The 14,508-nt window shown below is 47.7% G+C and overlaps 1 protein-coding gene across 2 annotated transcripts in view; it reads left to right on the top strand.

Moving 5' to 3' along the window:
- Positions 1 to 13,886, top strand: part of LOC125944709 (alpha-tocopherol transfer protein-like) — a 50,572-nt gene extending 36,686 nt beyond the window's left edge. For both annotated transcript variants that reach the window (XM_049665667.1, XM_049665666.1), the window contains 3 exons: positions 7,284 to 7,477; positions 10,189 to 10,299; positions 13,447 to 13,886. In XM_049665667.1, the coding sequence (XP_049521624.1) occupies positions 7,284 to 7,477; positions 10,189 to 10,299; positions 13,447 to 13,686 (545 nt within the window). In that variant the 3' untranslated portion in view covers positions 13,687 to 13,886. The remainder of the gene's footprint in view (positions 1 to 7,283; positions 7,478 to 10,188; positions 10,300 to 13,446) is intronic.
- The last annotated feature ends 622 nt before the right edge of the window (positions 13,887 to 14,508 follow it).

Here is a 14,508-nt window from a genome sequence, read left to right as displayed (position 1 = left end):
TTTCTTCCTCTAAAATTTCTGAATTCCTAATATGGACCTTATTTTTATGTTAACCGACCAGCGCAGTTTTTGAAATGCCCCCGCCTGAGCAACCATTCATAGTCCCCCTGAGGATGCATTGTCGGATGGTCGCTTTTGGTGGTATTCCTTTCAGTGCGTACTGAACAAGACTGTATCAGCTGATTCGCTGGTTGAGCACTGTGTCACGCGAAAGGGATTGCCGAAAGTTATCGTCCGAGAATACGTTCCCTGTGCATTCATTCATTCATTCATTCATTCATTCATTCATTCATTCATTCATTCATTCATTCATTCATTCAGTTCATTCACCAGATAGTTCTGGATGGCTACCTGGACTAAAAGCTCCCGCGTGTCCGCAGTGTTCAATCTCTCCCTCTTCCGTTATCCGCTTTGTAGGGTAGCAAATCAGACTCTGGTTGAATTGACTGCTTTCCTACCCTTTCTTATTTTCTTTCTCTTATGAAAATTGCTTGACACATAGGTGATTAGTTCAGCTGAACGTGTGAATGGAAATATTACAATGTTCTGCAATAATTACAGGAATTGCTCCTATTATATTAAAATTAAAAGAAAAAACAATATATACATGGCGAGTGTCATTGTCCCAGTACGAACCAGGTCAGTGATCATTCACTTAATGGTTCTAGAATGCTGCCATGAACCAAGTTGCTTCTTGAAGCGCGCCAGCGTTCAAGTGTACCCTGCGAAGCCACAGAGAGCTCAACTATCAGAGCGACATGAAGAAGTTGCGCTTAACGCTTGTTTTGCTAGCGCTGAACGTTCACGCTGAGTTTGCATATACTGGTATCAATCGCAAAATAAAGCACACATCCAGACGAAACGGCGGTAATCTGCCATCGAACCTTCTCCATTGGAGAAGCCAGACTAGGCAAGAGAGAGAGAGAGAAATGACTATTGACGGTCGCATTGACTTTAAAGCTGCTCCTCCGCTGAGAGAACCAGAGCCGCCGAGGCCAGCCACATCCACCAGTGCGTAGGAGGCCAAGCAGACTGGTGTCGCTACCTGTCGTTTAAGAAACAAACGATCAACGGATCGTAGCAGTGCATGTCTCCACCGGCAGTCGGCGATGTCGATCTAAATGTCTGGAATTAAAATATTTTAATACATTTTCTTCGTCGCAGGGCAAGAACAGAAAAAATATTTCATCGTATCTTCCATTATATCGGCACGTATAACGAATAAAGGTGCAGATTTTGCTAATCCGTCTGAACTTAGAGGCATTAACTCGCTATTATCTATGAATGTGGCCAGGAAACAATTCATTAAAGGGATCAACAAACGCCGAGAACGTGTTGTGACATGTTGTTGCAAATACAGAGATCACAATTTATATTGATAGAATGCAGCATGCTGTTCACGATTTAAGTAGAAATTATAATTTTCAATTGGCGCAGACTGTTGCCAGAAACTGTATGCGGCACGAACTGGCAGTGACACCTTGGTACTTGAGGTGTATTCAACCAGATTACTGTACGTACGTCGGCTGTATTAATCGCGGTATTAATAAGGCATTCATAAGCACTTACGCTTTATTCTCTGCGTATTACGTGCTAAAAAAGTTGACGCCAACGACCGAACTGTCTTCGCGGCAGCTAGTGGTTCGGCTGAGCCGTGGCTATAGAGTGGCTGCCGGCCACCGTAGCCATGGCTACGGTGACCGGCAGTAGGGGCTAGCCGCGGGTCCCTCATAGCATGGCGGCGCACATGAACGCTTATTTACGCGCGCGCTACTTTGCGAGTGAGTACATGGAGCTCTGTGGTCTCCGAAATACATGAACAGACTTATACCCTGTCAGATCCCCATGCCCAAGTAGGTTAGATTTACTTAGAGCAAATGCATAGCCTTAGGAAACCTTACGTTCGCAGGTGTTTGGCCAAATGCTGACGCAAATTTCAGTTTTCTTTAATACGGTCCAACGCTTTACTATTTTAATATATTTCAACTAGACAATATTGCAACATCATGCTTATTTTCTTCATAGTTTCTGTGTTATCTTGGTCAGGTCACCTTGTCATCGTAGTAAGTCCCCAGAAGTTGTGTAAAAGTCTTATTTTATTGTGACAGCAATTATATGGGCACTCCAAGCGCATTTCTGCCGTCGCCGTCACCGTGATGTTTCGTACATAGTTCACAAACGATAACATCGTCGTCGCGCACCATACGCTGTATGTGCGAGTGAAAGCTTAAAGTCAGCCTACGATCATGGTTCAATCTCGCGCGCGCGAGGAAGGAAGGCGGGGCGGTAGCGCGCCGTCTTCTGTCACTCGCGAAACACGGGAAAAGGCGTGGGAGGGAGGGAGAGTGGGGGGGGGGGGGGGGGGCGTTCTATTCTGGCGGTTGCTGCTTACGGTGGGACCGCGCAGATCAAAGCGATCTGCAGCGTGGACAAATTGCGCGCCCGCGCGGGCCTCATCTTCATCGCAATGTGCGATGTGGACAAGAGAGAGAAAACACTTTATTTGCACCCGTCAGAGAGTATTGGTGATTGGGGTGAGACGCAGCTCCCCCTTTCACCGTCTACGCCCCCCCCCCCCCCCCCCCCCCCCTAGACATCGGCCGGAATCAGTTGGTTTCCTGCGGCGGCCTGGGCTTGACCGATGACTTGTTTTTGGGCTTCTTCTTCCTGGCTATGGAGGGAGGATTCCCATGACTCTTTGTTCCTATGTAGACCGTTTAGCGCTGGGCAAGCCCTGAGCATTTGATTTAAGGTCGCTATGCCTTCACAGTTTTGCATTTGGAAGAGTGCACCTCAGGATGCCATTTGTGTAGGATATACGGGTTTGGGAAGGTGTACCATATGCAGTTTTCACCAGATAACTTCTTTCTTCTTTTTGAGAGATCTATGGGAGGAGGGGGGCAGGGTTCTTCTGCCCATTCTATAGTGTTCTAGAATTTCTCTGTATGTGGTTATGTCTCGCTTTTTGGACAGGGAGTGGGCAAAATACGCCGATGACAGTAGTTTCGTATGCGTTGTGCTTTCAACGTTTAGTTCGCGTTGAAGCGGGAGACAGCACGAAGGTCAGTTCGCTCGTTGGTGTCGCGCGCTTCCTCACGCCAGCGTTTTCAGAGCGAGCTTCCGCGGTCATCGAGCGAGATGTGTTCATCTTTACCTGTGCGCCCATGACTGCGTGCTTAGTGAGCGAATGTTTCCAAATTCATATGGCCGATAAAACTAATATCAGCTTCTATCGTCATCCTTGTCTGGTGTGGTACTACTTCTATGGTCTCCAAAATACATGCATAGACGTCCACCGGCCTCACAGTCCATGTGGAACACAAAAAATTGCAGTAATTGCCCAGTGGTGTTGTTCTACGGTAGCTCATATTGAAAGCATCCCAGTACAAAAATAGGATCTTTACAGTTATTTGAGAACTGTTCAATAGTTTCAGGCACGTTACAAAGGCGACAGTAGATGGAGGAAAAAATATTTTTTTACGAAGTCATTCGTAAAAAATAACTAAGTGTGTAATTTGTAAGTATGTACCGACTAGCCCAAGCCTCTACGGTCTTGTAAAAGAAAGCTTGTTGTGGAAGGGGAAGCTTAGATATTGCGAAGTCTTGCTAGTGCATTATGTCTGGGCGGTTCTGCGTAGGAGATTGCAAAAACAGTTTAATCTAAATTATTTGAGTATTCGATATCTTCTTGTACCATATGATGGTGTAGCATTTGATATGTTTTTACGCATAGGGCTGCATAGCATCTGCTAAACTCGAATGCAACGCCGAAATAGAGAAACAAGTTTCATCAAGAGTACATTTTGGTGAGATCATTATGCACCTGAAGGACATTCAGGATCAAGATGACTGTCAGTCGGATTAGTACCCACTTTAGATTAGGGGTTTCATTTTTTCCGTCTTGTTTTTAGGGCAATGGAAAGTGTTGCTTTGTGTGATGTTGATATTTTTTGTATGTACTGGTCTCTATGCTGTCCATAATCATGACCATCTGGTGCATGCAATACGTACTGTAAATAATTTCTATGCACGCACAATTTTACTCATTTTAATAAATGCCATGAAATAAAATAAGAAAATATTATCACATATTTCGTTTGTTCAGTGGTGAGAAAATGTGCCCCCTTCATCTAACAGCGGTTAGAACAGTTGACATGTAGATTCATCGCTGGTTTCATTGCTTACAAGTTGAGTTGCATTTAGAGGCGACCACTTCAGCTCAAACTCAAACGGCTCATAGTGGCAGGCTTTGTACTGGTATAGCCTAAACTACCAAATTCAAATTAAAGTATTCCCCTCTGTCTTGTCGCCCGGGCCAAGGAGGCAGCCCAAGCCAGAGGGTTCCTGGAATAAGGAGTCCTCCCACTTAGGGTGAACCGGGTCCTGACTCGGATTGCCGTTTCAGAAAATAAATATTCATTTCTCTCTCTCTCCCTCTGTCTATTTTAATGCGTTCTTTTTTCACGTTCACCCTTGCCACAAAAGTGGCATGCCAGGCATACGGCTTGGCTAAGCTGTTTAGTTTCTATGTCTTCAATTCATTTTATTTTTGCTTGTAATTTTTATCGTTCATTCTAGACATCTGCAGTAGCATATATCAGGCGTACGGATATCCTAACCTGTCCAGCGCTTATCTGTACAGTTCGGATTGTACTTCCTCCAACTTACTCTGGTATTTATTAAAAAAAAGCAAAAATACATTTTCGTCGTAGCCAGGACAATATTTCAGCGTAGGGAGAACACGCACGACATGTCTACTGCACCCTATCGCTCCTCTGCACACTAATCTTTATAAGCTCTACTTTAAAATGGACGAATTGATTGATTGGAAATTGACCTTATTCCCTTTATTAAACAGAAGGACGGCACTGTGGTCTTAGTCTGGCATAGGGGATAAAAAAAAAACGCTTAACCTTGCACTCGGCCGCGCAACGCTTGAAACAGCGAAGCTGGGCGATCGTAGCCCAGCATTTTCTGGAAGTGCGCGCCAACTTTTCACCTTATTATACTCAGGATGATGATAATTTCTTTTCGCGCGTCTCGGACTTACGGCCGTCACTGCGCGTTGCATAGCGAAGCTTGCAGCAACGACACCGCGTTCCAATGCCGACACCGCGCTCCAGGAGACCCGCTCCGTGAATGCGTCTCGCTCTCATAGCGCGCAAAACCTCTTCACCTCGCAGAGCACGAGCGTGCGAATGCGCCAGCTGTGGACGAAGACGATGACGCTCGAACGCAATCATATGGTTCGCATAAATGGATGTTCTGCCAGCGTGGCTCTATAACCTAGTGGTTACGAAGCTCGCTTTGGGACCGGGGGTACGCGGGCTCGAATCCCGCCTCGACAAGAAAGTTTGTTTTCTTTCTTGGTAGTTTCTTGATCGACACGCACCACAAATTACGGCGGGCTTAAACAGCTTCGCTGCTACAAAAATAGCTGTGGGATAGCTCAACTGTTAGCGCACCCTGCTCCAAAAACACAGAGCTGCACTGATGTTAGTTCGACTCCTATAGTGGTAACGCTTGAGAACAAAGTTGTATTTTTACAAATTTCCCCTATTGCGAGGGTAAATCTGCGCATGATAAGGCGGCCTGAGGACGACAAAAATTCATCGATGATGACGATGGTTGTCATCAACCTCACTTAACCGAACAGAATGGACGGACGGACGGACAGGCAGACGCGCAAGGCAAACCCAGTTTCGAACACTGATGTTGCAGTAAAACACACACACACACACACACACACACACACACACACACACACACACACACACACACACACACACACACACACACACACACACACGCGCGCGCGCACACACACACACACTGTTGCTAACGTCTGTTCGCGGCTATGTAACTGTTCCCCATACGAATATCTGACTGCAACTCATCTCTAAGCATGCAGGTATTCACGCATTCGAGTTCCGTGGACATTTGTTCTTCACTATAATGATGAAAATAAGCGAGAGCGCAGACACATGTGTACCGCCACGTCGATCGGCCTTCGCCTTATCCACTAAGGATACGCATATTTCGTCCAAGAAGCTTAACATATAGTGTAGAAAAGGTAGTTTACTAGTCTTGTTCAGTGGCGTGTTTCGCCATGTAGTCCCTTCATTAACGTAGCCGCATGCAGCTCGCTTGTTACGATTGATATGCGCACTTTCATGGACCTTTCAAATCAATGATCATCGAAATCCGCGAGCCTCATTGGATCACTTCTGCTAGCTCGAACAAATGAGGCAATTAATAACGGGCATTGCAATAACTTTTGCTTTCAATGGTCCTTTAAAGGTGGTTTACAACGACGAGCTGGCTGCCTTGATAATAGCTAGCATGCTCGAATGGTAGAGGCTAATGAAGGAATCAAGGAACATCACTGCAGTCACAAAAGCCGAGGGAGCCGTTAGAATAAATAGCATTATGTCAGAGCTAACGCTCAGGGAGGCGAAGATACGCGTCAAGGTCGGTATGAAAAAAAAAAGAAACACCATCCTTGGGTAAAACAACATAACGTAACACAAAAGACATGTCAACACGATACACATTACAATGCCGTATTACAACCGAGTTTAGTCAAAGCTAGAGCTTTGTACAGATGATAACCGACTGATAACAGATGATAACCGCAGTTTCGCCCGAAAGGCGAAGCAACGATTGCGATAGGAAATTAGTGGACAACCATACAAAGTAAGGATAGCAGCTTTATCGGCCCTATAAACTTGTAAACATAGGTACAATAACTAAATTAACAAGCATGGTGGCACGCGCGCACGCGCAAATATGAACGCATATCACTCGATGACCACGTAAATTCGCTGTCAAAACGCTGGAGTTAGCGTAGCTGCAGTAGCGACCAAATTGAGCTTCGTGCCGGCACTCGCATTAATGCGATCTTAGCCGCGAAAACACAGGGAGGGCGGACTCTGCCTCTGCCGTAAATGGCTTTCAGGGTACAGCCGCGCGGGCGGGCGCTAACGGCGCAGAACGCCCCCCCCCCCCCCCCCCCCCCCCCCCCCCGGAGCCTTCGTATACATTAATCGTTCAAACACAGCGTGAACAGAGAACTGACATGGGAACTCCCTTTCTACTTCCCTTCTACGCTTGTATTCAGCGACAAGTTAAAAGGATACTTAAAGCAAACAATGAGGGGCAATGGACTAGTGCATTACTGTTGACGGATTTTCTGAACCCTTGCTATCTTCAAAGCAAGTAGTCGGGTGATGTCCTTTACAAAAAATACTGTGCGTTTTCTTGATTTCTCTTACGGTCATTAGGAGCCTGGAATACCGACATCTGCACGCTGAACGATTACTTCAGAGTGGGCGCAGCTGGGTTGGAGTACTTGCTTCTTCGGCAAGACGTTCAGATAAAGGGCATCGTGTGCATTGTAGATTTAAAAGGCCTCAACGTCTATCATCTGGCTCACTACACGCCATCTGTGATAAGAAAACTCCTCAAGATTGTACAGGTAAGTTCAAAGCCTTTTGTTCCCTGCAGAACAAAACTTTGATAATTGTAGAGGTAATTTTCTCTCGACGCTTACAGAGGCAGATGCACTGTATGGTGAGCAAGCACGTCTTTAAAGCCAGAAAATTGACGCTGTTTCTATATGATCGACCGACCGAACGACCCGCCCACCCACCCACTAAAAGCAACACTCGGGCTACGAGAGAGGCCGCAGTGGAGGATTTCGCGGTATACGAGCGTTTCTGCATTCGCCCTCCAATCGAAATATGCCCGCCGAAGCCATAAAAACGAACCCGCGACCCTGGGCTTAGCAGCACAGCGCCAAGGCCGCTAAGTCACAGCGACCAGGTGCTCTTATATGAGAGTTGAGGCCGCCATATTTCTAACACAAATCTTAATACAGGAAAATACCATACCCATATCGTTATAATTATGTTGAATTAAACTAAGCAGTGCCGCTCGACATTGTTTATACCTTTTTGCTCGAGGGCCCCAGCCTCACATTATTTCGCTGTCAAATTGGCAATTGTTTAACATGGCTGAGACCCATAGCTTACTTGCGAGGACTTGGAACGCGTTGCTTTCATTCTAGCCTGTGAGCCGGCACGTAACGACCGGGTGCTTCACGTACTGATCATTCTAAATCGGTTTGAAACACTGTACCCGTGCTTGTGCAGCGGCTTACGTTTGACAAGGCCAATATGCCATCGTTAGACAAGGGCGAGGTGCTAAAAGCAGCGAGCTTTTCAGAGCGCAGCTCATATAGACGCCCGTTCCTGCGGCGAGTGTCGGCGGCGTAACCGAGCGAACGAGCACAGCGAAAGATGAAAGCGAACGCGGACCGCAGAGGGGGATGAAAGACGCGCGGAAAGGCGGAGAGGAGGGTGCAGCGGCACCACGAGGCGGAAGCCGGAGGAGGGCATGGCGAAAGCGTGAGAAGAAAAGTGTAGTGCGGCGACGATGGCTACGAGATTGCGCCAGAGTGACGCACGTCGTCTGGTAGGTCTGTCGGCGGCCACTGCTGTGAATCGCGCCCACGCGTCACCCACGCACTGGATGTCGCGACCTCCTGATTAGCGAGGAAGTTGCGCCACACTTCGCTCCGTTTGCAACGCGCCGCACGAGACGGATTGTCCGCGCTAGCAAATATATCGCGAACACGTATCGAGCTGCGCTCAAATTGCGCATTAGGGAGTATCGTAATCATCGGTGAATCATTTTTTTTTGACTGCGTAATGCGGCATGGCAGATTGTGCATGCGGTTACAATTTACATCACCATCATTTCATCAGCGAAATTTCAAAACTTCATTTCATCAGATTTCAGTTTTTTGCCATGACCAGTTTTCCTCTAGAAGTATAGATTATTGTTATTTGACATGCGCTGATGCTCTCATTTTATTTCTGTGGTTTTTCACGTGCCAAAACCAGTTCTGATTATGAGGCACGCTGTAGTGGAGGGCTCCGGATTAATTTTGAACACCTAAGGGTTTCTTTAACGTGCACTACAACGCAAGCACACGGGCGTTTTTGCATTTCGCCTCCATCGAAATGCGGCCGCCGCGGCCGGGATTCCATCCCGCGATATCGTGCTCAGCGACGCAACGCCTTAGCTGACTGAGCCACCGCGGCGGGTAATGCTCTCATCGTTATGTGCAGTTTGATATTTATTTAAATAATAATACCATGCAAAGTTCGAACAGAAAAAAATTCGTGACCCTTCCCCTGTCAAGGAAATGGCGTACGCGAAGCTTGTCGAGTGTTCCTTCGGTGTTCCTCCGAACGAATTGCACCGACGAGTACCACGTTGTGCTCGAACCACAACCGGTTTCACGCACTGCAGCTGGCTCCGAAGTTCCAGTTGAGAAACTCGCGTTGGAACCTCGCCGTCGCACCGGGGAAGTTTGCGCTAGCGCTGTCGAGGCGTGCACCACCGTTGTCGGGTTCCTGGAGGGCTATACGACGCTGACGTTTGGCCTCAACATCGCGCTCCAGCAACTCAGGGTCGGCGGCGCTTTGCTGACATTTAGCCACGTTTGGCCACCTGAAGTTTTTCTTTAAGTCCCGTGATAATCTGTCGCGTTTGGTTGGCCCTTAAGTGGGGAGTTATTTTGAAAGAGTCCACCTAGGGGACTATCCACTTCGGCTGTCGCCGTTGGCTCAGGCCTCACGAGCGCGAAGGAGACTGGCTGGCACCTTCGCGTTCGCGAGGCCTGAGCCAATGGCGAAAGCCGAAGTGGACAGTCCACTAGCTGTACTCTTGCAGAATACCCCCCCTGGGCACCTGTTCTACTCCTACGGAGAGTCAGTAAAGATGCTAGAGTCTAACACGTTGATTTCTTAAACTCTTGTGGGACTTGGGAATTGTATTCGCTGTTCCTTGTACCTTGCGATGTGGGCGGTTAAGGAAGGTAGACCACAAAATTCTAACTAGCGGCGCTCAGCTAAATTTTCTAATGGACCTTTCGCTCCATTTTAAGTGCTCCTAAATTATAAAACGATATTACTGTTAGCTATGAATCTCTTGGCACTTGTGCATTTTGATTTTCGCCAAGATTATTCTATCCGGTTGGATATGATGCCGACCAAAACATCGACGGACCCTACAACTCTGAGCCTGTTTTTTAAAATGCGTGGAACGTGGTGCTGTAATTAGGATTACAATGTGTATGTATCAGGCCCATAACCAAAAACGTGCATAAACCTTTTCCAGGACTCTCTTCCACTGCGCCTGAAAAGAATATATATTATCAACAATCCTCCAATATTTGACCTCTTGTTTACAATTGTCAAGGCCTTCCTCAAGGCAAAACTACTGAAGCGGGTAAGACTTTCCTGCATGTTTCTTTATTTAACTTTTCTTTGGTTATGCATTCACGATTTCGGCTTCTCCCAGACAGTGCGAGCGAACGCGCGCGCGCACGCACGCACAAAAGCACAAAACAGACGCACGTGCACACAACTCCGATTCAAAGAGCATTGCAAAGAAAGTTTACTGTTCAGACCTAACCTCGAAAAAGATGCTACAGAACATGTACCGAGCGCAGCAGAATAATTATTGCTAGCCTCAACGAGTATCTCCCAGTGATACCACCGATTCGTGTAAACCAAAAGCAACTGCAAACTAAAACAAGAACAAAAAAAAAAAAGGAAATTGGCTCGCCATCACAGCCCTCCGAAATTGGATGTCTAGCGAAGCCGTTGAAAACCACCACTACAACTGCTGAGTGGGGTATGCAATGCTATACGGCTTTAGCGTAATAGTTGTAATGCTGTTATAGAGTAATCATAGTGACGGGAGTGATAGTAATTTTTACAGCACGTGGCCGCCCATAGCGGTGCTACAACGACATCATTGAAATCATTGAAATCCGCTGATACGCTGGTTATTTTATATACGAACGGCTAGGGACGTCACTCCCCACGTCGCAAGCTGCCGTCGCCGCGGCAGCTTGCGCAGCAGCAATATTTACCGGGAAACGTGCGCGGGGAGCAGCGCGTTATCATCAATTATTTGGTTCAGATGCTTGTTTTGAGTCTGTTCTTTATTGAAATGTATGGTGTTTTGTAGGTTGCATGCGCGATTCCACAGAATGTATGCTCTGTTCGCTTCACTTTTCTGAGTGCTTTCAATCTCTGCCTTACGGGGGTATGAGCCATCGCATTAGGTGATATGAGCCATTGATGATGATAGTTTTCTGTCGACGTTACGCCACGAATAAATCCCGGGATCCTAGCCATAGACAGCGTCGCTGTAAAAAAATACGTGAGGACAGTTTACCAATTAACTTGCCAATCACCGATCTCTAAAATTCAGAATGGAGGTAAAGAAGTTAGGAAGAGGACAAAATACAAGGCGCGATAATTGACCGAAGGTTTATTTCGAAATGTGCTGGTGTAAACGAGTAAGTCAGTCAGTCAACAAACTTTAAGTCGTAGTTGCGGGCCATTCCACTCTGTGAAGGCGGGTGACCAGCAGAGGTGTAGATATGGGGATAAACTATATCGATTTAAATCAATACATATACCTCATGAATTGTCATTTTACATCATCTTTATTATTTTGTCACCAAGGTGACTTTGTGGTCGCTATGCTAGACGGCCAGTTTATGCAGGACCGATGACGCAAAAAGACGTGTCGATCAGATAGTCTAGCTACGCGTTCACGTTCGCCTTTTTGACAATGCCCCTCTTGTACGTGCGCTTAGAGAGCAAACGTCGTTTGATGTGTACGCCAATGGCTATATCGTCACCAATGTGGCGTGGAAGACACTGCACGGTGTCCTGCACGTAAATGGGCACGTTGATGACTTGTCCCTCGATGCCGAACTGACCACTCCCGTGCATCAAAATGGCGAGGCGAGACAAGGCGAGGCGAGACTAGCCGTTCCTCCACGACGTTGAGTTTGGGGAGGTGTCCAGGTACGGGCGTGTACACGTAACCATTTACGGTAGCAAACGAGGCACCGCACCCCTTCACCCATGCATCGCGACACGTACCGCACACGCTCACCTGCTGAACACACTACGATGACACACATTGTGTTAACATTACCAACGCACGCTCACGCTCAGCAACGTCCAGCCCGGCGCTAATGCTGCTCGGGTCGCCCGGAAACCACAAACGGTCACGCAACGCCAAATTGGTTCCCCACAAACTCCCTTTGAAACCTAGCCGTTGCGCCCGAGAGGCGATCCAGGTTGGCGGGATTGGGTCCGCGTCGACGGCTACCATTTTCCGCCTCGCGATACTTCGGGTCCTGACGTGCGACACGCAAACGCTGGCGTTAGCGGCCCGGTCATCGTCCGTACTGTCCTCCCGCCGCCGGCGTGCCCGTATACGCGTTTCTGCTGTCGACGTCGGTCTCTCACGGGCACGCTGTTCTTCCTCCGGTGCAAGTATACGCGATGGACCAGAACCATCGACCGACATGGATTCGGCGTTAGCAGCCTCCCGCCGCCTTCGCGCCCATTCCCGCTTTTGCTCGCGCCGTCGTTCTTCGTATGCATGCTGGTCTTCCTCGGTCCGTACAATACGCGGCCTACCCATCACGCCTCCGGAACGCAACTGAGATGACGTGCCTCTGCAGTGCGTGACGTCACCAGCCAACGAGATACACCCATTGGCTATTTTCAGTTTCTTGCACAACGGAGCCAACTGTAGAAGAAGTTGACGACGAACGCGCTAGCAGTGGCATGAGCGCGTTCGCGTGGTTGCGCTGAGGGGTGCCAACGAGCCAGCTGTGGAAGAAGACGACGACACTCGAGCTATTGCTGATGATGATATTTTTTCGGTCTGGGCGCTCAGTCTACGCATGCAGCGATCCGCTGGAAACTAGCGTCTCCGCTGTTATACGCTATTTTCCAGCGTGTCTTTCATTAGCGTGCCTGACCTCGGTCATATCGGCCCTCGAACACTCGAATACACGCGAAGTGCCTCGAGCGGCCAATCGCGCGCCAATTTTGCGTGTATTCGCGGGCTTCTTTCACGCTCAGAAAAACACTTATGTAGCACGTATTGAGCAACAGAAAGCTGTATCGGGAGTTTTCATGTTGCTCTACAATTTTCTCATTGCCACTTTTCATGTAATTATACTATTTGAGAAGTTGATAAAATAATTAAGACTAATTATGTAATTAGGCAATTAGGCGAAATGCAAAAAAGTAATCGGAGTATCTCCAAGTGACGGCAAACAACATTACCATGGTTCTGTCCAGCTACGTGGCATTTGCATATTCTTAATGTTTGGCGAAAGGTACGTGGGACACCTGGTGTGTATATATATACATATAAATCAAACCTATATGCTTGGACAAACCAGTGTACTTCGATTTAGTGGCACGTTTAAAGAACCCCAGGTGGTCTAAATAATGCGGAGTCCCCCATTACGGCGTTCCTCATAATCATATGGTAGTTTTCGCACGTAAAACCCCATACTTATTTTAATCAATTTAAACGTTATTTTTACAGACTCGCCTTTTCGGCTACAATTTGGAGGAACTGCATCATCTCGTGCCAGATGACGTCATTCCGGAGGGATGCGGAGAGAAGGATGAAAGCAACCACTTCGACCATTGGGAGAGTGCGGAGAGTTTCTACCAGGCGATGGGCTCTTACGGATACCGCGAGACCTTGACCGAAACGGCACCTGAACCAAACGGCGTGAGCCCTGAGGAGGAACTGTCAAGCGACGATTACGTGCGCCTTTGAGAATTTTGCAATGGGCTTAAAGGGCAGATCCAGCGATTTTACAGTGAAGCTGGTTATGGCTAGGCATCCGTGCATTTTTCGTGCGCGCGAGCAAAAACTCACACCGCCTTCTCTTTGTCGTCGTTCCAACCGCTTGCGCGCCTAGTTTTCTGTGCCGCTCTCCCGTGGTGGCGGCACCGTCGAGTCGTCACGCGCTTCTCCTGTCCCGTCGCCCGTGCATATAAATAAAACCATAAAGACAAGCTGATGTTCTCCATTTTGAATTTCACTTCTCCCGTCGTAATGGGAGGCCTCGGGTAGTGCACACTCCCGAGGAGCAACGCGCCTATAAAGAGCGACGACGAGAACAAAGATGAGAATTTGAAAGGCGGCGACGATCGAGAATGTGTGTGTGTGGTTTGTATACCACCAATCAGGACTTACCGATGAAGCATAAATGTGTGTTTGCGTGTGTACCACCGATGATCAAGACCACCGATCAAGAATAAATGTGTGTGCGCGTCCGTGTGTGTGTGTGCCATTCGTGACGATGACCGCCACCGCCGCTCAAGATAATAAAATGTGCTCGTACCTTTGATCAAAATTCTGTGTCACCGCTGTGTCGTGTGCTAAACAGGTTCGCTGGTGATTCACCTTCACATAGTGGAATGGCTCATGTTCTTTCGAGATCAGCGGACCAACGGAATGAAATTTCTGAGTTCATTTCTTAAAGACATGAGGCTTGAGAGTTGCGCAGATTTTTTACAAATGAATTTCTTTCATTCCCTCGAAAAACCTGCCTTACTTGCTCCTCAGCTACTGGCAACATTGCGTTATGACGTA

Source organism: Dermacentor silvarum, chromosome 4 (assembly GCF_013339745.2).
Source record: "Dermacentor silvarum isolate Dsil-2018 chromosome 4, BIME_Dsil_1.4, whole genome shotgun sequence".
NCBI lineage: Eukaryota > Metazoa > Arthropoda > Arachnida > Ixodida > Ixodidae > Dermacentor > Dermacentor silvarum.
This window is presented reverse-complemented; position numbering and strand designations above follow the sequence as displayed.